General features: G+C 40.6%; 1 protein-coding gene across 2 annotated transcripts in view; it reads right to left on the bottom strand.

The window, feature by feature from the left end:
• Window positions 1-460: 460 nt before the first annotated feature.
• DSP (desmoplakin) overlaps window positions 461-21,469 on the bottom strand; it is a 39,551-nt gene continuing 18,542 nt past the window's right edge. Inside the window, exons 9-24 of one of the 2 annotated variants that reach the window (XM_074827948.1) lie at window positions 20,504-20,599; window positions 20,134-20,259; window positions 19,111-19,263; window positions 17,416-17,570; window positions 16,888-17,014; window positions 16,174-16,378; window positions 15,442-15,659; window positions 14,476-14,642; window positions 14,017-14,155; window positions 12,436-12,629; window positions 11,407-11,569; window positions 10,718-10,801; window positions 9,691-9,798; window positions 8,966-9,064; window positions 5,845-8,136; window positions 461-4,313 (exon numbers count right to left, since the gene is read on the bottom strand). In XM_074827948.1, coding sequence (XP_074684049.1) covers window positions 1,119-4,313; window positions 5,845-8,136; window positions 8,966-9,064; window positions 9,691-9,798; window positions 10,718-10,801; window positions 11,407-11,569; window positions 12,436-12,629; window positions 14,017-14,155; window positions 14,476-14,642; window positions 15,442-15,659; window positions 16,174-16,378; window positions 16,888-17,014; window positions 17,416-17,570; window positions 19,111-19,263; window positions 20,134-20,259; window positions 20,504-20,599 — 7,521 coding nt within the window. In that variant the 3' untranslated portion in view covers window positions 461-1,118. The remainder of the gene's footprint in view (window positions 4,314-5,844; window positions 8,137-8,965; window positions 9,065-9,690; window positions 9,799-10,717; window positions 10,802-11,406; window positions 11,570-12,435; window positions 12,630-14,016; window positions 14,156-14,475; window positions 14,643-15,441; window positions 15,660-16,173; window positions 16,379-16,887; window positions 17,015-17,415; window positions 17,571-19,110; window positions 19,264-20,133; window positions 20,260-20,503; window positions 20,600-21,469) is intronic. The other variant, XM_074827958.1, reaches the window with a different exon arrangement.

Raw genomic sequence — 21,469 nt, 5'->3', positions numbered from 1 at the left:
GAACACTACTGGGGGTGATTGTTCAAGTTTTGAAAGATCATCCTCTGTCACCATACTGGCCGGCTAAGCCCCATTACTGTATCTTTGTTCTGCACATTGTCCAAAGTTACACTGATGTGTAAGGCAGAATCTGACTCAGTCCCCTGTAGCTGCAGAGACAATGGGCTGGATCACAAGCCACAGCACTATGCTTCTGGTCATCATCAAGTCTATAACCAACTGCGGAAACAGGCTTTCTGCTGCTAGGGCCATAGTTCCCATTATTGGTGCTATCTTCATTTTCCTACTGAAAATGCAGAATCATAAGTTCACATTCATAAAAATGATGGATCAGCATCATGAAAAATAATGTGCCTGTACATTATGACAAAGCTAGTATTTGCTACTTTTTAAAATGGTTCTTTCTCTAATCTGTACCTCCAAGAATGTCCATAGCTAAATTTAGTAAGTACACAACAAATACTTTAAAACTTCAAAAGTTTATTGCCCAGAATAGCTCACACGGTGCAGTTAGTTTTTTTGTTGTTACATGGAAATCAAGCAAAACAGTAGAAAATATATATGGGTAACAGTAAAACAAAAGCCCAGCCTAATAATAGCCCTTTAATCCACCAAGTTATACTTAAGAAAATGGCTAGCCAAACAGAGAGAAGTAGAGTATCTGGAAGACAGAGCTTTTCATGTTTATAGTATAGATTCTAAACAAATATTAAAGGCATTTTCTGTCCATATTGTTAATATTTTTTTCTTCATAATGGCAAATTGAAAAAGGTCTATGTGGAAAAAATTAACTACTGCAAGACTTTCAAACCTCAGTTATCAGCTTATAGGTTGACAGTTACAGATAACAGAAGAAGGCACATGACAGAGTATTTAAAATATACAGAGACCAATTAAAATCCAAATACTAAAAGGAAATGGGAACCGAAACTCGAAATTCACAAATATGACTTTTTGTATTCCCTAATCTATATTTCAGAAATTTGCATTCAAGCATTTTACAGCTTTTTCAGAAGAGAAGTTGAACACACCCAGAAAAGACTTATGGGTTTTGCTTTGGGATACTTTGTTGTTGTTGGGTTTTTTTTTAGGAAAGGGGATATAGAATAATCTTGTTATTAGCGCCCAATAGACCCACTGCTGAAGGTCGAGTACGAGTAAGAATACGAAGAGCTTGCTGATGCATCAAAACTTCCCCTTCTAGACCCACTGCGTGAGCCTGAACGTGAGCCAGAGCGAGAGCCAGAGCGAGAGCCGGGTGCTGAGGAGACATTGTAGGGACTGGATATGCCTTTAGATGAAACAGAGGCTGCTTCCAAGAGTTTAAGCCCGGTGATGTCTTCCACCATTGACCGATTCATTGCATCTTTGTAGGATATTTTCAGTTTGGTCTTGGGGCAGGTCAGAATTTTGGGATAGCTGTTCATGTCTTGTAATTTCTGGGCAGCGCGACCATCAATCAATCCATTTCTAATGGCTTCTTCAGTACTTATTCTTCCACGCACTTCTGGGTCCACAAGACCTCCAGTGAGGTACTGGAATTCAAGGAACCGCTGCCCAGCCTCGTAAGGCAACCATTTTTCCTTCACTGCTTCAGCTGCTGACATCCTCTTGCGTCCACCCTTTATGCCTTCAAACCCTATGAAGGCCTTCTGGGCTGGTTTGAGACGTGTGGCCATATCCTGATCAATGATGCCTTGACTGGCGGCTTCCTGAAGTGAAAGCCTCTGGCCTGTGGTAGGGCATATTATGCCCCCTGTGCAGGCCTGAGCTTCAAGTAATCGTTGCCCGGTGATGCTATCCACGATGCCCCGCTGTATGGCTTCTGAAATGGAGATTTTCTCCAAGTTTTCTGTGTCAAATATGGCTGCAATAGGACTGCACTCTTCTGGAGTCTCTGAGAAAGAACCACTCCTGATCAGTGAAGAAGAGCTCCTGACACTCAGCACTGTGGGGGACCGAGTCACTGACTCATGCCGAAACACCTCATCAGTGCCATTACGGCAGGAAATCATGTCTGCAAACTGCGTCAGGCTTAAGCTGCCAGAACGGTACTGGTCAAAAAACTTCCTCTCAACCAGACCTTTATCAATAGCATCTTGGATGTCGTACTGGCTACCTGTTTTTCGGTCGACAAGAACCACTCTACTGCTACCATCTGATCCTGTAATAGTTATTTCTTCCCACTCACACTCCTGTTCAGCTAGTTCTGTATAGGTGTCATAATCTATGAGGCCTTTGCTGTACGCCTCCTGCACGGACATTTCCCGGTTCGTTTCTGGATCTACAATGACAACCCGGCGCTTCCTAAGGGTATTCTTCTGTGAGGTGTGCACCACCTTCTTCTTCTCTCTCAGGGGTAGAAGGCAGAGCCCTGTTGCTTCATCCTTTATGCATCTTTCTTTCAGCTGCAAGTATGTCAAGTTCTCCTCTGTGTTGGGATCAAAGAACCCTTTGGTGTCATCACTTGGATCACTAAGGATCTGGTTAAGCTCTTCATTGAAGTAGCCACGCTTGTAGGCTGTCTCTACTGGCAAGCGGTAGCTCTCTTTGGGGTCAATGATCCCTCCGGTAGCAATCTGGGCCTCCAACAAACGAATGCCATGGCCTCTCTCTATGAGTTCTTTGTTCATTGCTTGAAACAGAGAAATGATGTTTCCAGTTTCTGGGTCTTTGTACCCAGTGACAGCTCTTTCAGCAGAGAGAAGTTTCTCTTTAAATTCAATTCCAACAAGGCCTCTTTTGTAAGCTTCCTCAACGGGCAGCCTCACATTGCTGACAGGATCCACTATGAACCCTGTGGCTGCCTGAGCTTCTAGGAGTTCAAGGGCTGTCCCCGGTCTAACCAAACCTATTTTCATAGCCTGGTAAATGCCAAGTTTCTCTTTAGTAGCCTCATTGTAGATACCCGCAATACAGCTAGAGCCCTGAAGGAAATCAATGATTCTCTCACTCACTTCTTCCACCGTAATTGCACCTCTTTCCAAGTCATTCCTTGTTGATTCCTTAATAATTCCAGCCTCGAGCAGTGCATCTGCTGAGACAGGCTGCCTGATTCCTTGGAATGACATACTCCTCTTCTGCACTGGGAGGAGGAGCAGACCAGTGTGTGGTTCAATCCTACATTTTTCCTTCAGCTGCATGTAAGTGACTGCCTTTTTGGTGGTGGGATCAATGAAGTTCTTTGTAGTGCCTTGACAGTTGTTTAGGATCCTGTACAGGTCTTTGTCAATCAACCCACGAGATAAAGCTATATCTTTGGGTAGGAAAACACTGTTGACAGGATCAACAATCCCTCCTACAGCCAGCTGGGCTTCAAGCAGACGGATCCCAGTTTCTCTGTCAACCAAGTTTTTCTTGATGGCTTCAGATACTGGCACGGTTTTGCCTGAGAAAGGATCTTTAAATCCTGTAATAGCCTTTTCTGCTGTATAGATTTGTTCTCTGTCATCAAAGTCGATCAGATCTCTGGCAATAGCACTGTCCACAGTTAACATCTCATTTCGGTGTGGGTCTATCACGCCTCCTGTTGCTGCCTGGGCTTCTAAGAGCAGGACTGCATTTTCTGCTGTAAGCAGCTGATTCCGTTTGGCCTCAACAAAAGAGTATTTCTGTCTGGGTGAAAGAGACACCCCTGCAATAGCACCTGCCCCTTTGAGGTAGGGTTCAATGTCAGCTGCAACTTCTTCCACTGACCTCTGCCCCTTCAGCAGTTTATCCAGGGTGAGTTTGTCTATCAGTTGACACTCGTACAGCTGCATTGCTGTAATCTTCTTCCGCAGCCCACTGAACAGCAACTTGGAGGCATCAATACAAAAGTCTTCCTCAGTCTGCGTAGATCTGTGGGACCCGTATGGGCGTTGCTTGAGTTTCTCAATCTCTCTTTGCAGCCTGAGACGCTCGGACTCCAACTCTGACTGGTTTTTGACAGCGGTCTCTTCCAGTCTGCACCGGTACCTCTCTTCAATCCGTTTGATCTCCATCTGCAGCCTTTCAATCTCACTCCTTAGGGTGTTCTTCTCCCTCTCGCTCTTCTCTCTCTCACATTGAATCTTCCTTATAGATTCCTCTGTCCGGGAGTGCTGGCTCTTCCACTGATTGAGGTCATTCAGGATTTGTTGCTTCTCACTTTCCAGGCGTTGCTTCAAACGAGACTCTGATTCCAGGGTAACTTTCAAACGGTTCAGCTCCTCTTCTAATCTCTGCAGCCTGGCTTTGTCTTGCTCCAAAGCACTCATTTTTATCAGCAAGGTTTCTCTTTCTTGCATAATGTGACTATATTGATTTTTGGATTCTTGAATCCTATTGGATGCCTACAAATTTAAAAAAAAAAATAAACCAAGAGGATGATTAGAGTTATGCTCTCCACTTACAAAGCTCTTCAGCCTGTCATTTAACCTGCAGCAAGCTGCCACTGGAAAATGTTCTAGTCACAGCAGTGCTTTACCCAAGACCATGGATACACATAAACCAGTGAAGGTACATTGTCCCTTCAGTGACGGTGTCTCTAGTACCACCAGAGACTCCATTCTGTTACCCATAGCCTTGATTTTCTGCTGATTTAGTTAGCTCTTTATAACTTTTTAATGCTTCTCACAGTACACCTACACATACACAGAGCATTCAAGACTCATTAAGAGTCTGATGCTCAGCAGATGTACCCTGGCATAGTCTTTCTAACCAAGATTAACTTGTATCAGCTAAGAACTGGTCATACGTGGATAAAAAGGAACTATATGACTCAAATTTTGCTCTCCTATTAGTTTCGTATGTTACTCCAAACAATTTAACCTGTGTTGCTTTACGTTTTAATTCACTTAACGTCTTCATACATGTATACACATACTCAAACACCTACAAGCATGCACATTTGTATGTAGGCCATATTAAATGGAATACAAGTTTATATATTTCTAATACATGCATCTATATATATGCACAGATGTCAGATAATCCTAAATGTTAATGTTTTTTAAAAATCAGTATTAAGATTTTTAAAATAAAGGAAAGAATAGCTGAGAAGGGAATGAGAAAAGAAATACAAAGGGCAAGTATATGAAAAAGCAAAGAAACATTTTCACAAGTGCTCACTTTATATATTTAAACAGTAGCTCTTTGGACAAGAAACCAGGCAAAAGAATGAAATACGAAAAAATGTTTTCTTTAACTTGTTTATGCTGTCACCTTAAGTTTAAGAAATAAGATCCAATAGTAAAATTTGCAAATGCCCCTAGTGACTTAGGAACATAAATCCCCAAAACAGTCAATGAAATGTAGGCTTTAAGTACGTTAGGTACAGATGACAACATGATCTTTAATCCTCACTTGTAGTCAACACCTTACCCAGCTAAGCAGGACTTTGACAGCTTGTTGGTTCTGGGGTTTTTAGCTGGTTTAGTTTGTGATAGAACTCAGGTCAGCCTCAAAGGCCTGCTTTAACCCATCCTGGCTGAAAACAGCCTGGGGAAGCACACAGCCAGAAGGGTACAGCTAAAGCACAGTGGTACTCCATGTACTCTCAGCCTCCACTAGGATGGTTTGGTGGAGACTGGTACAGACCCAGGGTTTCTCCTGAGGCAAGGGCTGAGGGCAAGGCTCAGCTAGATGATAAGACAGCTTATGGCTCCCTAGTACAGCTCCCAGGAAGCAAAGAGGCTAAAAAAGTGGCCAAATCCTGCCATTTTTGTTTAAAAATGAACAAGGGGAAGGGCCATAAAGGGGGTATTAGTCACAAGTACAGTGAACTTAAACAGCAAAGTGTGAATTAAGTTGATTCAAATGGACACTGCAATTAATTACATATCCAAGAGACAGTAAAGCCGGGATCAAAATATATGTGAATACCTCTAGAGCTTGCTTTTGGAATTTTTCAATTTCCTGTCTCAATTTTTCCCTTTCTTTCTGTAAATCATTAATCAACCCCTGAAGCTCCAGGGTTTGCTTGCTGCTTGTCTGAAGCTGATTCTTTAGTTCAGCAATGGCAGTATTTTTCTCATCAACTTCACTTCTGACCATTCTGAGGTCATCATACTCCAATCTAACATTTCGTAGCTCTTCCTCCAGTAACAAGTGTTCCTTGGTTAGGTTCTCAGTGAGAGACTGAAGCCTTTCAATTTCTATTTTGCACTCATTCAAGTTTTTGCTTTTTTCCTCAGAGGTTTTCTGTAAGTGTTCATATCGTAGGTGAGCCTGTTTTAATTGTTCCTGTTCTTGGACCAACTGACGGCGTAAAGTCTCAACATCAGATGTGTATTTTCTTATCTCCTCCATGTATCTCTGCTTCTCTCTCACATGACCATCTAATACTTCTCTTTGGTGTCTAAGGTCATCCTCATTCCTCTTCTTTACAATAGACACTTCCTCTATCTGCTGTGTGAGATTAGTTATTTTAACTGATTGCTCTCTGAGAGATCTCCTCATGCCTTCTATTTCCTCCTCCAGTTTCTTCCTCCTGGACGTCTCCTCCATTACATTTTTATTCTGCCTGCAAAGTTCCTCCTCCAGCTTATGTTTCTGGATCTGCAAGTCTTTTACAGTGCTCTGGAATTTTGCACTTTCTTGATCCCTGCCTTTTTTCTCTTGTGAAACTCTTTCATAGTCAATTTTCAGTCTGGCCAGTTCCTGCTCTTGGATCCTCAGCTTGTTAATTGTCTCGGTAGCACTTGTGTTTGCTTTCTGCAGGTCAAACTGGACTCTTTTTAACTGACTGTTCTCATCCTCTAGTTCTTTTCTCTGACTTGTTTCTACATCCAACAACTTTCTCAGCCTTTCAATCTCTTTGTTTCTTTCTTTAATGGTCTTAGAAGCATCATCAAGTGACTGTTTGTACCGCATGCTTTCATCAGAGTGCCTCTGAATAACTTGCTTTAGCTCAATCTCCAGCTGCTGTTTCTTCTGAGAAAGCTCTGAGCCAGCTGCCTTCTGCTGCTGAGCATTCTCTTCTATTTTCCGTAGATTATCTGTTGTCTGACTTATTGTATTCTTCAGTCTCCTAATTTCCTCACACAAATTCCTATTTTCTCTCATGGCATTATCAAGCTGTGTTCTGTAATTATTTGTGTCCTCTTCCTTTTGCATGGTGACTTGGTGAATTGTGGTCTTTGTAATATTAATCTCAGTTTCATATTTGTTCTTTAAACTAATAATTTCCTCATCATAACTGTTCCTTACCTTAGCCAATTCATTTTCAAGTTCCCATCGGCTTTTAGCCTCTTCCTGAAGCTGAACCTTTAGCCTTTCCAGCTCCTTAGTTTTATCCTGAATAGTTGAGGCAGCCTCCTCAAGTGCCTGCTTGTATCTTGAGTTGTCTTCACCACGAAGCTGAATGATCTGTTTCAGCTCCAGCTCTAACTGATGCTTTTGCTGTGACACCTCAGAACTGCAAGCCTTGTGCTGAAGAGCATCTTCTTCTGCCCTCCTCCGTTGATCTGTGGTTTGCAGAATGGCATCGTTCAGCCTCACAATCTCATCCTTAAGGTCTCTGTTTTCTCTGGTCAGTCTGTCAACCTGGGCTCTGAGGCCTTTTGCATCATCATCTTTCTGTGCAGCTATCTGCTGGATTGTGGTCTTCTTAATATTAATTTCTGTTTCATACTTGTTCTTTAAATTACTCATCTCCTCGTTAAACTGGTTTCTTACCTTAGCCAGCTCATTTTCATATTCCCTCTTCCGTGTGCCTTCGTCCTGAAGAAGAACCCTTAATCTTTCTATCTCGTACTCCTTCTCCTTGATGACCTTCTCAGACTCTAACTTTTGCCAACCAAGGCTGTCTTTCTCGTTTTGTCTTGTTTTCTGCAGCTGGTCATAGTCATTCTTCTGCTGCTCATATCTATCCTCCAGCAACTTCCTTTTCCTTTTCTCATCTTCAGTCTCATAAGTCAGCCTGGTGATTCTGTCATTTAGATCCTTTATTTGGGCATAGCATTTGTCCAGGTTTTGCTTAGCAGAATTTCCATCCATTTCAGCTTGTCTTTTCATCTCCTCCAAACTCATCAGCTTTGCCTTGAGCTGAGAAATGTCCATCTGGTACTTCTGCAGATTTTGCTCCAGGAATTTATGTTTGTTGCTTGTCTCTGAATTTGAATCCCTGGCAAGTCTGAGTTCTTCTTCCAGGAGTTCAATTTTGGTGTTTTTCATCTGCAAAATGATGGCAGAAAAACAAACAAACCCACATAAACATTTGTGACAACTGTTTCAAAATCAGCACATGCAATACAATATACATTTGTAACACTGACAACTTACAAAGCATTTTCTTCTCTGCTCCAGTGAGAGTTCAAAAATCCTTTTTTATTTAATGTCATCAAGACAAATTCTGGAATCCTTATTTATTCAGAGTCAAACCTTATTCAGAAATCAGTGTAATGACTTTCAGAGAGGAAATGGTACTTGATGGGGGGAGGGAGATGTAATACAGATAGTAAAATCTGATGTACCAAGAGTTCACCAGCAAAGTATTAAATAGCCTTCTTTAGAACCTCCATGATTTTCAAACAGGTGGTTCACATTCCATATATGTGACCTCTTAAATGGGCCTCTCTTTCCACTGAGCTATAGCAAATCAGGAGTTACTCCATTTGAAACACTTTAGATGTGGCCTGAAATGAGGTGTGGCCCCTTAACCATGAGCAGCAAGTTTTCAGCACTGAGATAACTGTACTCTCACTGAGGTCAAGGCTGTGATGGGCAGAGAAGGACCTCGCACGTGCTTTGATGAGCACCTCCTGTGTACCAAGAAGTCTAGTGTTCTCCACCTCACACATGACCTCAAAGGTAACTTTGCAAGATACTGTACTCTTTGACAAAAGATGCACGAAACTGCATATATGCCTCCTTCATGGGACATTACTGAGCTCAGGATTTAGTTTTGTGAACTGTTTTGCACTGTACTTAAGCAGAAAGTCTTTGATCAGTGATACCTTACTAACCTATGATAAAAATAGAAGGTAAAGAAAAGTCAGATTACCTTCAAGTCCTCCATGCTCTTCAACATTTCACTTAAGAATCTGTAATAATCTCCTGATCTTGTAAGAAGCTCTATGTAGCGAGACTGAGCCTCACTAGCCTTGAAAAGAAAGAGAATTGTTAGCAGCTTGTACTCAGATATGAACATACTATGTCTCAGGTCATTTAAAGGATTCCAATCCAGTTGAGAAAACCTATCACCTGACAAAGTAAAAAGCAAATTCTCCTCCTCACAAATTCACACGACTTTCTGGGGACCCCAAATGTATAAATTCTCCCTTCTGATAAGCCCACACCTTCTTTTTCAAGATTATCTTCCCCCATAGCTGATGTGATATTAAATCCAAAGCTTCATTCCCTGGTTCATCATGCTCTTCCTGTCTGACAGTCACAAGTAACCTAAATTAAACTTCTAATAGTGGTTAATTCACAGGTTGAAAATGACTAAACCACTTGGTGCATGAATCTTTCTTTCTCACAATATGTATGCAATGGACATTGAATAGGAATGAGGTAAATTCCTGAGGGCTAATCTACTGTCTAAATGAGCCCAAGTATGATTTTACAGCACAGCAACTATTCTGCACTAATTCCTTGTGCTTATATGCTTAGCACACATTACCAATGACAGTGTTAATTATTAGAATACAGCTGGATATGACTCACAATGACTCACACAGACAAACAAATGTAACCAAAAGATTTATGAGAAGGAAAGAAAGATACCTCTTGTAGAATCAGCACTGCAGGAGACTGAACCACACTTTTCTTGATGGGTATGTTGAGCAGTGTTTCTAATCCAGAACTGTAGGAAGCAACCTGCAGTTCATAATCCTATAAAACAACAGGGAAAGGTAAGACCCATTTAACAACTGCCAATGAACTTTCTGGGAATCTGGATTTCCCAAAATGCAAATAAAGTTTTGGGGTTCTTTTGGTTTTGTTTTTTTAATAAAAAGCTACATTTTCCCTTGTTTATATCTCTGGCCATGTACAGATGATTCTCTGTCATAAACAGAAGCTCATCAGTTCAAGTACCACTGTGGAGATTCATGGAGGAGAATGACAAAGGGGAAAAGGAGGAAAAAAAAAAAAGGAAGATATGTTTTTCTGTTAGTTGAGGGCTACCGAGAGGTGAAAAAGATTCATGGGAGGAATTGGTCTAGGTACTGTTATCAACCAAAACTTCATCAGAAATAACTGTCTCCACAGCTCTTTCACATCACATAGGCCACATCATGTACATAGCAAGATCTTTGTCACATAATGTAAGACTGAGCTGGAAAAAGCATGGATATAAAGGTGACATAAAAATGCAAAGACCACAAAACCATTCCCTGTATATCACCTTGGTTTTCATGGCTATTGCACACCATTCCTACTGCTAATCTGCATTTGTCTTGCCTCCTAGACCAAATCCTTATCAGATTTAATTCCTAAGATACCAATCTCTTCTCTACTCCCTTTTTTTTTTTTTTAACCTGTGAACTGGAAAGTTTGGTCTGGCTAAAAGGAGGCTTTGATTCTCATGAAGAGAATCTCTCACTGGTATCTCCTGCATCATCCTGTCATCTTCAGGTGGCAAGTACACAAATTGCTTTCATTGTATTTTGTACACACAAGTGCTTCACCCCAGCAATTTCTGCACACACAGATCAGGGAGCAGACATTTCACCTGCCAGCAGAGCGGAGACAACGGGATGTGCCTGACCATGAAAAACCACACCCCATAGAAATGCTGAAATCCAAGTACCTTAATTGCAGCTGAGCACTGATCTGCATGCTTGAGAAGCTCTTCAACTTTGTCTCGCTTCCCACAGATTTCACTGTGCAAGTTCTGTCAAGAAAAAAAGTGAGCTGTGAAGCACTCCCTCAAGATTTACCTGTATTTCCTCCTGTACACACTGACTCCATCAGAAGGCACCTGCATTATGACACCACTGCAGACCCAGAGGTTGAGACCTGAAATGACCTGTAGCTGTGCAGTTTTTACAATGCCAAGCTCTCTGTGCATGAGAAGGTTGTTCTCAGAAAAAACACCTACCAACCGAACAACCCCCAGAGCTGGGGAGAGAGTTCCTTGACTTTAGCTTAGATGTATTTCCTCGCTTTTTATTTTTGTGCTATAATTTGTCCCATAAGTTGCACCACCATACAGTCCCTTGAATTAATTCAAAGCTGATGTGTGAAAGTGTCAGTGATCATGTAGGAGCCAAAAACGGTCTTGTTCATAATCTGTAGCAGTGCTGACAGAAAGTAATGAGGATAATAATATTTCCTCTCTCCTGCTTTCTACACATGTGGTGTTTTTTGGTAGCTTGCGTACTTTGTAATTCAAAACAGGCCACTGTATTGCAGACTGCATTGATACTGATATTTTCTGAATAGCAAAGCAATTTAAAATCCAGATAATTGAAGACAACTCATTCAGGTGCTCCATACCTTCTGATCATGTAGATATCTCATGATAGTGTTGCAATCGCACAGTTTTGTGGACTCAATAGAATCCTGCCTGCGCTTGGCATCACAGATCCATTTGCAGAGAGCCTGGTAGAGATCTCGGTAAGTTTTCAGCTGTTTGATTTGCCTTTCTAAATCCCATGATCTAGAAAAAAAACAGGGAAAACTGTCACAATGGAAAGTGCACTCCTCCTCTCTCTTTAAACACTTTTCAGAAATAAGACACAGTAATAAACTAGGTAAAAGTATGGGAAACTCTAAAAGGAGATTCTGAACAAAAATTTCAAATAAATGAGCAGTACAGTTATTAGTCACCCAGTGTGGGTTTTTGGTGCCTCACTTTTGAGTAACTGCAATACACAGAGGTTGGCACTTCCTGACAACTAAGTGAGGGATGGATAAAAGCTTGCAGTGATAAGAATCAAGTTTACTGACTTCAGTACTCTTGCTCTCAATTTTAACCAAAACAACCAGCAACCAGCCAATTTTTATTAATAGGACTAGATTTTGGCCTGAAGTAAAACCAAACCAAAGCAAATCACACCCCAAAAAAAGTCCACAAGCAATCAGAATATGCCTTCAGTTCAATAAAGCATTAGAAAAAAACTGTTAGGATTTTTTTACTTAATTTTTAGTGTTAATTTTTTAACCGTCAGGTATAGGGTATTCAGGAATAAGCATGGTTGCTTTGTTTGAGGGGGAAAATGCTGACTGGAAGTACCTAATCCAAGAACATTACCAAAAATAAATAAAAAAAAAATAATTAGAACAACTCCGTAGCACATAGGTTAGACATTTACATGACTAACTACATTTTCCTGCTTGGTCTTACATCATCCCTTTTAAAGTAGGTTCAACCTATTCACAGTTGCTCTAGTCTTATTGCCCTGAAGACTTAATTTGTCCTCTGGAAGGGATGATCAATGCATATCAGTTCTTTTAGACTCACTGTTAAGATGATCTTAGTAGCAATAGCAATAAGGAAGAAGCTGTTAGGAAATATGAGCAAACCTGTTATCTATCTGCTTATCAACTCTCTGCCAGCGGTCTATTAGCTGGGTAACTTTGTCACAGAACTTTCCAATGTCCATGTCATACAGGGTATATGACTGGCAAGACTGTGCGTGAATCTGGAGTGTTTTCTGCAGCTCGTTTTCCAGGGCATTCAGGAGTGACTTCTTCATGTTTAGGTCTCCTTTCATTTTCTGGAGAAAAACCAAAATGCTGTCATACGTTTTATTCTTGAGAGGATACTCAAATTTAACCATCAATAGCATGTACAATGTGTTGGGATCTAAAGATTTTGTTTCTAATTCAGTAAGGTATGTACACCGATATCAGCTGGACTTAATATATTAAAAGTGAAACACCTACTTTGGTAAACACGTTGACTTAAGAATGTGTTTAAAGGTAGGCTCACTCAAAGAATTTGCTAAACCAAAGCCCTCTGCTGTCATATTCTGTAACTAACATTTCAGTTTCTCAGAACTATGTAGAGCAGTTACCAAAAAAAAAAAAAAAAAGGAAGAGCCTGCCTTGTTTGTTCCTAGAAACAATTGACAAGAAAATTTCACTGAAGTACAAAAGATTCCTACACTTGCAACAGCTGTGGAATCAAGCCTCAGGATTGACATATCCAGTTTTTAAATGTTATCAAAAAGTCTGCACAGATTTTTTTTTTTCCTGTTTTCATTTTTGTAATCATCTTCCATGGAGATATTTCTTTACACACACACTTGTTTGTGTGCACACAGTTGCATACTGTAGGGTATCACCCAATGGCATATACAGTGCAGGCAGTAGTCTGCCTTGCATCCCTCAGTCACAGGGATGACTGCATGCTTTGATATGCTCAAGCTTTTTTTTTTTTGTGTAGCTCTAATTTACACCAGCTAAGAACAACTCGGGCAGCTGAACTGCAGCTCTCATTTAACATAATAAAAAGGTAACCTGGCTGTGCCCCATTTGTGCCACCTACACCCTTTTCCCTACTACACCTGGGAACAGGAAAGAATGAAAGAGTCCCTATTCTCCCAAAGGTATTCAGTGCACAAAAGGACCAGCTCAATGCCACATAAAGACTGGTTCTGCAACTCAACTTTGTGCTCAGCAAAGCAGTTATTCTTTGCCTTCTCCCCTGGTACAGGATGGATAGCTCTCACTGTAAGATTTGAAATGGACTCTATGGCAAAACTGGGACACACAATAATACTCCAATTTACTTGTTACATCTAGATGACAATAAGGGCAATTAACAAGCCTTTTTGCAAGAAAGGAGGTATTGCCTTCAAATCTAGCTTCATAAGTGATACAAATGAACACAGATAATTTTGTACAGAAATGGATTATGGAGACCTTCCATGCTGCTGGCTTTTCTGTAAAGGCAGCAACAACCAGGGGATGGAAGAAGTAGTAACCTGTGCACTCCTTCCAATAATTTGCAAAAGCATTGTATGTCTATGTCACAAAATATGACATAGGAATCAGCGTTTCCATCTCCTGTGGTTTCAGAAGGGTTTCACCCAGCTCAATAGACCAGTGTAGGCAGCTACAAATTTTGCCTTGTCATGTCCTTGGGTCTTGGTCTCTCACCTTCAGACAAGCCCGATAAGCCTCCACTTTATCAAGATCCAAAGGAACGGTCTCCTCTTCAGACAGTCTGACTTCGAAAACTCTGATCACATCTTCTGTTTGTAGAATAACCTGGAGCAGACACCTCAATGCATTCAAGCTGAAATAAATAATACAAGACAAATCCGTTATGAACTAGGGCAGGAAAGGTGATATTTCTAATTAATTGCAGACCATTAGTTAAAGAGAATAGACAACACAGAAGAAATTTCAGCAATACCCATGATTCTCCCTTTTTTTTTTTTAAAAGTCTTCCAGAAAAGAGAAGAAATTCACATAACTGTCTGCTTCTACCCACATGTACAGCATTTGTAGGAAAGAAAGTGTAATTTTACACTACTGGTAACAAAAGGCAGGTTTCTGGGCTAAGAATTATGAAAGAAAGTGAATGATTTAGTGCTATAACCTCAGTTTTCTTACCTGTCTAAGTAGCCAGCAGAAACACCATTAATATTTTCCAGTTTTTGAAATAGGGCATTTATCTCTGACTGCAAGTACACATACTTTTCACAGCCTCTGAAGTTAGGCAGCAAGTCCTTATGCTTATTGAGGGTCTCAGCCATTATTTGAGAGTCATTCTGCACACCCTAAGAAAAGAGAATGCCTGATTTACACATTTTTGGTGGCTGAATGGTCATTCTACAGCACATATGCAATTGGTCTCCTTATCCAAATAGCCTGCTGTTATCCAACCAACTTGACTGAGGACTGAAGCAGTGCCTGAGCTTGCTTTCTTCGAGGTAACATTGGGTGGTTTCTTTTTTGCACAGTCCACAGCAGGTTAATACCTCTGATCACCTTCTCCAGTCCTGAAACTCAGCTCTGTTGAAAGTAGAGGGCTTTACTGCCAGCTCCCTACTGCACTCAGTAGATGTGCCAAGGTCCTTCTGCTCTTAAGACCTTTGCAACCTCATTGCCTCAGGGGAATTTCTCATATGCTGAACCTGTTCTCTTTTCTTAGTAATCTTCCCTCTCCAGTCTCCTTCAAATCTTAAGAACTGGGACAGGGAGAGAGTCTGTAAGCCTCACGTATCCACTCTGCATACCACAGACAGCACTTCAGAGGTACGTGGTAAAGTGGGGCCTGTGCAGAAGGATTTTAATAGTGCTTTAACCTGGATGAGTCTTAACATGAGCTCATGTCCAACTGACATCAGGCTTTCTGTATTCTTTGCCTGACAGAATTTGACTTCTAAAATCCAAGAGTCAACTTTTTCTACTTAGGAACTAAACTCCAATCCAAATCATCATGGTTAGCTTCCAATTGAGAATTTTCTGCACAGGATGTGTGTCTTTCCCAGCTGATTGGAAATACAACTGAAGTATGCTCTGCAGCATAGAGCCATATTGAGCTTGAGATGTTTGAAGAAAAACATCCACAGTTACCTCCAAATCCTTTATTCTGACTGAAAAGTCATGCACAGCCCCTTGATCCACTCCAAGAGGAGCTCTTTGAACCATCTGAATCTCAGAAGCTTCAATCTGACGCCGAAGTTTCTGAAGCTCCATCAGCAGCCAGGCCTCCTGCTTCTCATGTTCTCGGTTTCTCTCGTTAACGATAATGGTGTTTGAGGAACCCACAGGACAGCTCTCAGTTGGGACCACTGTAAAATGAATTGAGTAAATGTCAACTGCCAGAGAACTGAGCACCTACTTACAGAAAGCCAATGCAGTGCCCAAGTGACCTAAGCATTGAGTGGATCTGTAGCACTAAGAACAGGGAGAAGATCTAGGCCCTTATGCAGCTGTTTCAAGGAAATGAAATCATTCCATCACAAAAAAATGAACTTGCTTCCTCAAATGCGGCAGTGAGATTTTGCTTCCCAATAACTGAAAACATATCAGATGGACTAAATTCCTCTCATTTTCCAAGCAAGTTGCATGAACTTTAGAGGACTATTACCATTCACACCAAAGGAAGGAAGAACAAAACATACTCTTCCCTGCACATGGTCGGTTTTGTTATGTTGGGAGACAGCAGTACAATTCTTGAACATGTTTCCATTCATATGTTTATGAGAACATTTTCACATAAAAAGAATGCACCACCACCCCACCACGCCCCAACAAAGAAACCCAAGCAGTCAGTTCTGTACAAAAAACAGGAGCACAACAAACCTGTTTGTGGCTGCCGTGATTGATTGGGCAGTTGTATAATCAAGGTTTGGTAGTGCTTCTGAGCATCAGTGAACTGAGTCTGGATCTTTCGTTTGTCTTCATCGCCAAACATCTCTGAGCCTTGGCTGTTCCTGAGGAATTCTTGATAATGGATCTCCAGGTCAGTTATTATTTTTTGGTAATCTTCCTTACGCATTGTTTTCAGCTGAAATGAGGAAGAAGAGTATTTTCAAAAAAGAAGCAATTGGGGAAGGTTTATGACTAGTTAATCATTAAGGAACAAACTAATACACCTATATAAAAAAACCAGAGGTATCGCATTTTAAAGTAAAACCTACCTAGGCTGCATCTAAAAGTATGGTGCCCTTTGAGCTTGTTATAATCATTTCATAACTTAAAAACAGTTTGAAATTCTACCTCTTACTCTGTCTATCCATGCCCTTGCATAGAGGGAACAAGTACAGCAAGTATGTAGTAAATCCCCTTAGCTAATCTTCCCGTTTATCCTTATCATGTTTGAATGGGAAAGCATTTTGTTTCTCCTTTAATGAAATGACAACTTCCACATATAACTGTTTGTGCAGCCCAGCAAAAGGAAGGCCCATGGTTTTGCAGAACATACATCTGCACAGGACACAGCAAGCACTGTTTGGGACAACAGGGGTCAGGTCATGGGTGTCTCTGGTCTACAGGTAAGGCCAAGTGGAGTCTTACCTTGGCAATAGTCATTGCTCTGATTTTCTCAATGTCAATCATGCAATAATGCCAAGATACCAGGCTCTTCATGTTGATATACAACTGGTTCCACAAAGCTAAAATTGCTTCATAGTACTGCTCAATTCTGAGATGAGAAAAGAAATTCCATGGTCAAAATGCATCTGTCCTTATGGCATAGCTACAAAACATCCAAAGAAACATCCACCAGATGTGGAGTGTGTTAAGGCTTGTTCTCTACTTGAGAAAATCTTTGAAATTAATTTATTCATGACTTCCATTACTAGAGATGAAAAAAACCTTGTAAAAGTTAAGTTTTAAATATTTTTAGATCCTAGCCTAGATCCCAGCAAGCTTCACTGAAGTGAATTTCCAAGTCAAGGGTCTAGTCCTTAATCCCCCACCCTTACAGGGTGGGGGGGGCACTGTGATCAAGGCACAGACCAGATTTTGTGATTGGTTGCTATTTTGAGTGAACTATTCTATCTGCTCCTGGTGGCAGGTGTCCAAACCCAGGCAGCAACTCACTTGGTAGCAAGATCCACTGCTAATGGATTGGGGGGTGGGATGATAAGACTAACAGATGGCACCAGCATATCCACTCCTCCGGGGCCAGTCACCAGCCACTTGCTGCGCTCATTATTGTCCTTCAGGATACATTCATCTCCTTTGCGCACTGTTTTCTGTAAGGAACGCAGAACAACATTTTTTTCTTTAGTTAAGTAAGATGGGGTTTCTAAGAGAGACAGACAAGGAAGATGCATCTAGATCACATAAGTGGAAGTGCTTCCCAGCTGCCAGGTCTGAGTCTGCATCTTGGCTTCATACTGGGGCAAGAGATCGGTACAGATCAACCCCTTCTCCCTGAATCTGGTTTCCCTGTGAAGAAAACCCAGGAAAACCAAGTGGGAGCCACAGAACACTGAGCAGTTGCCAGTCTGACTGTTCATCAGACTTGGGGCTTGACATGACAAATAAAGCCTGAATGTGGACACATGGTCACGGTAAGCTATGCAACCATGCATGGCTGTAAGCCAGTGAGCTGGAGGCGTAAGGATGCTTAGTGCTGCATCCGTATTTGCGCGGGGACTGGGAGCAAGTGCAGCAGAGTTAGATCCACCAGCCCCAACTGCCAGAAATCCTGACACCATGCGGCCATGGGTGTGGCTATGGTGCAGGTTACAACCCACTCGCATCCAAGAGGGGAAGGCTCCTCCTATAATTTATCCTGATGGGACTCTACCTGCATCACACCTCTACAGCCAGCAAATATAATTTTTGATGTAACTAGTAAAAGGCCATGGCCTTTGCATTGATCTGAGCATGCAGGGGCTCCAGACTCATCTGGGCTTACCCTCATCCGAGCAGAATTTAGGTTGCTTAAAGTAAGAGCAATTGCCAAGCAGTCAGGTAACTACTGCCTAAATTTATTTAGTTTTGGTTATAGTAAGAACAAGTAGCTACTCTGTGTGGGCTGAATTTCTGTGACTCTAGAATAAAATGTGATACGGAAGAGTGCAGACACAGAGCAGATAGCAGAAACCCCATATTGTAAACACAAATCAAAGTGGTCAATTACTGGTCACTACAGGAGTGCAACCTAGTGAATCAGGTAAAACAAGTTTTACAGATAACAGAACTGAAAAACTGCATAATTGAAACCAGTCAAGAAGAAAGAGCACGTAAGCAGAAAACACATCTAAGCCTACTGATAAGAAAAAATATAGAAATAAACCAAAGCAGCTCCAGTACTGAAGAGGAATAAAAACTATCACCATCGATTTCATACTCCTTCCAGCAAAAAAATGGGAATACCAATGACCCACAGTACATTCCTCACCTCTTGATAGATGAAGTGTTGACCTAAGGACCCAGAGAGACTGGAAAAGTGAGCAATCACCAAAAATAAGGCATAGATGCTGGGAAGCATCTGTATAACAATTTATCCATGAGACTTTTCTGTGCTAATTTGAACTATGAGTATTAACGAGTATTTAATGGAATAATAACAATAATTTTGACTAGATTTATTAACCAACCAGAACCTAGCTTGTTTACTCATAATTGCAAGAATGTCAGAGCTTTTTTGCCAAAGAAATTTAAATGCTGACCAGAAGCAGACAAAGGGGTTATACCTATCAGCTCAACAGTTTTGTTTACTAAATAATTTGCCATGTTCTAGTTTACATGATGTTCATGCTCAGCCAAAAAGGGATACAATACCAGATCCTGTTTGTAGTCACACAGAGCCTTGAGGATAATGGGCTTGTTACTCCGGTAGTCTGGGTTACGTGGCTTCAGCTGCACAATCTTCTTGGATTTATTCACCAAACTCTGCACTTGCCTCTTGTATTCAAGAATTCTCTCGCGTTCATTCTGAAAAGATAAATTGTATGTTAAAAATTCATTCTAAAAAGAAACCACATCTAGTTCCCACTGCTTTATTAAGAGAGGGATACATCTGGAGCTCACAGTAGGCAAAACTTCCTTTAGCCTTCGTGGGATGAGTCATTGGCCTATAACATAAAACTGCAGTTTTAAAAAAAGAAAAGAGAAACATCAAACTAAGTATCTTTGCAGCTCTGGCAAGCTGCAAAGTTTGCAAAACTTGCAAAGCAGGTTTTTCATACAGACCTGCAATGTGGTTAAAGTGATGTGTAAGAAACACAGGAATAAATGGAAAGAATCTACTATAACATGAATGCTAACCAAAAAAAAAAAGTAGTAATTACACTCTCAAACCTGACTTCATCAATTGCCCTTTTATATCACTGACCATTTTTCCTCCAGTATATTCAATTTGGAATTGTAGTGCCTAATTCATGATGAGCAAATAGTTAGCTAAAAAAGCTGAGTTAAGTCCTTCCAAAGAGACTACAGTGATATAGTGACATGATGAATCATTTATTAAATGCACTTATCCTTTGAGGCCAAATCTTTTCTACCACCTATGAATGAAAGTATTTCCTTTTTATAATTTGTTAGCATGCCAAAAACTTAGGAATTTGTTGGGCTCATATCAGATTTAAAAAGAAGTCAGAGTTCCCAAACAGTATTACACAGAATAACACTGATCCATCTGTAGGCTCTCCTAAGAAATGGGCAATAATATACAGTTATGGCTTCAAGTTCATACAGTACTGGATATAAACACTGCAGTACAGTTGGGTTTACATTTGGTATCTGAACAGGGCAACTGATTTCAAGGAACGCAGAACATAACCTCTCAGGTGGGTGTGACAGTACCTCCAGCTCTTTGATCTGCTCCAGCAAAGATTGCAGTGACATGCTCTTATCACAGATGAACTTCTTTCTGATGGAGTCTTGTAGGTTTTTCAGGTAGCACTCTGTGGCTTGGGCCTCTTCAAAGAACTACAAGAGAAAAGTTGTGATTTCAGTTGTACACAGCTCTTAATGTCTGCTAAAAATCAATGGATTCCTTTCATGAGAAATCCCAGTTCAAATCTGGCAGATTGGTAGCATTTACAATATGGAAACAGCGTGTTAATGCATAATTTTGTATGGATTTAGAAAGATTTTGGTACAGAAAAAAATATCTGTGATGGGATTCACACTTTTAACAAAAGTAATGTGAATTCTCCACATCACTACTCACCTGAAAGTAAGCCGCATTCTCTTTCAGATGAACATCAATGCATTTAGTGATCTGAAGAATCCAGCTCCACTGAGTCTGTAACGTATCCATGTAGGCCTAACAAAAATAGTAATATACAGAACTCAAACCACCACACTGATCTCTCTCCCATACCTAGACTCAAGCAAAACTATTTATGCTCCACATAAATGCAGATGAAAAATCTGCTAAAACAAATTCAGGCACTCCAGAATAATGTAACTCATGCAAATAGTTCCCCAACTTCTAAGCATCTACCTGAAATGAATTAAATACCTGCTTGTGGAATGCATAGAGAAATTTGTTCATGACTTGAATTTTGTTTGATCAGCATAAAGCCTGAAGTGCATGAATAAAAAGGGGTGAAATGCACAAACAGTAGTGCAAATAAAATATTTCAATTGCAAATTGTCAAGTTCTCCTTCTTCCAAAGAACACTGTCAAACATCATTTTTTTATGATGGCTATTTTTAAATTCAAACTTCTCAAGTAGTCCTCATATATAGTCTTTAGAAAACTACACACAACTTTTACTTCACTGCTACAGCTTACAAGGATCTTTCCTTTAAGGCAGAAACTGACCACAGAAGAAATATGAATGGTGATTTTATACAACATGATAACAGTTAACAAAGTAAATACACTGAAAAGCAGAAAGGACTCTTTTTCCTATTAGCTTCTTTCAGTTTCAGGGTTCTTATGCACTCTTAAAATTATAAGAACTACAGCATTTCCTAACAAAATGAGATTTTTCAAATTGTTGCAGCCTTTGTAATTGAAAGGTAAATGTACACCAAGCTGTGAAAGCAAAAATGTCTTGACTAAGCTGTAGAAATGCACTATGAATTTCACTTGCAGAAAGTATTTGCACCTGGATTAAATATAAACCCTCAACAAAGGGTGTGGCTTTCTTCAAAACATACATACTAAGATAGCAGAAGAACAATG

Source organism: Strix aluco, chromosome 1, assembly GCF_031877795.1.
Source record: "Strix aluco isolate bStrAlu1 chromosome 1, bStrAlu1.hap1, whole genome shotgun sequence".
Taxonomy (NCBI): Eukaryota; Metazoa; Chordata; class Aves; order Strigiformes; family Strigidae; genus Strix; species Strix aluco.
Note: the sequence above shows the minus strand (reverse complement) of the source record. Positions and strands in the feature narration are given on the sequence as shown.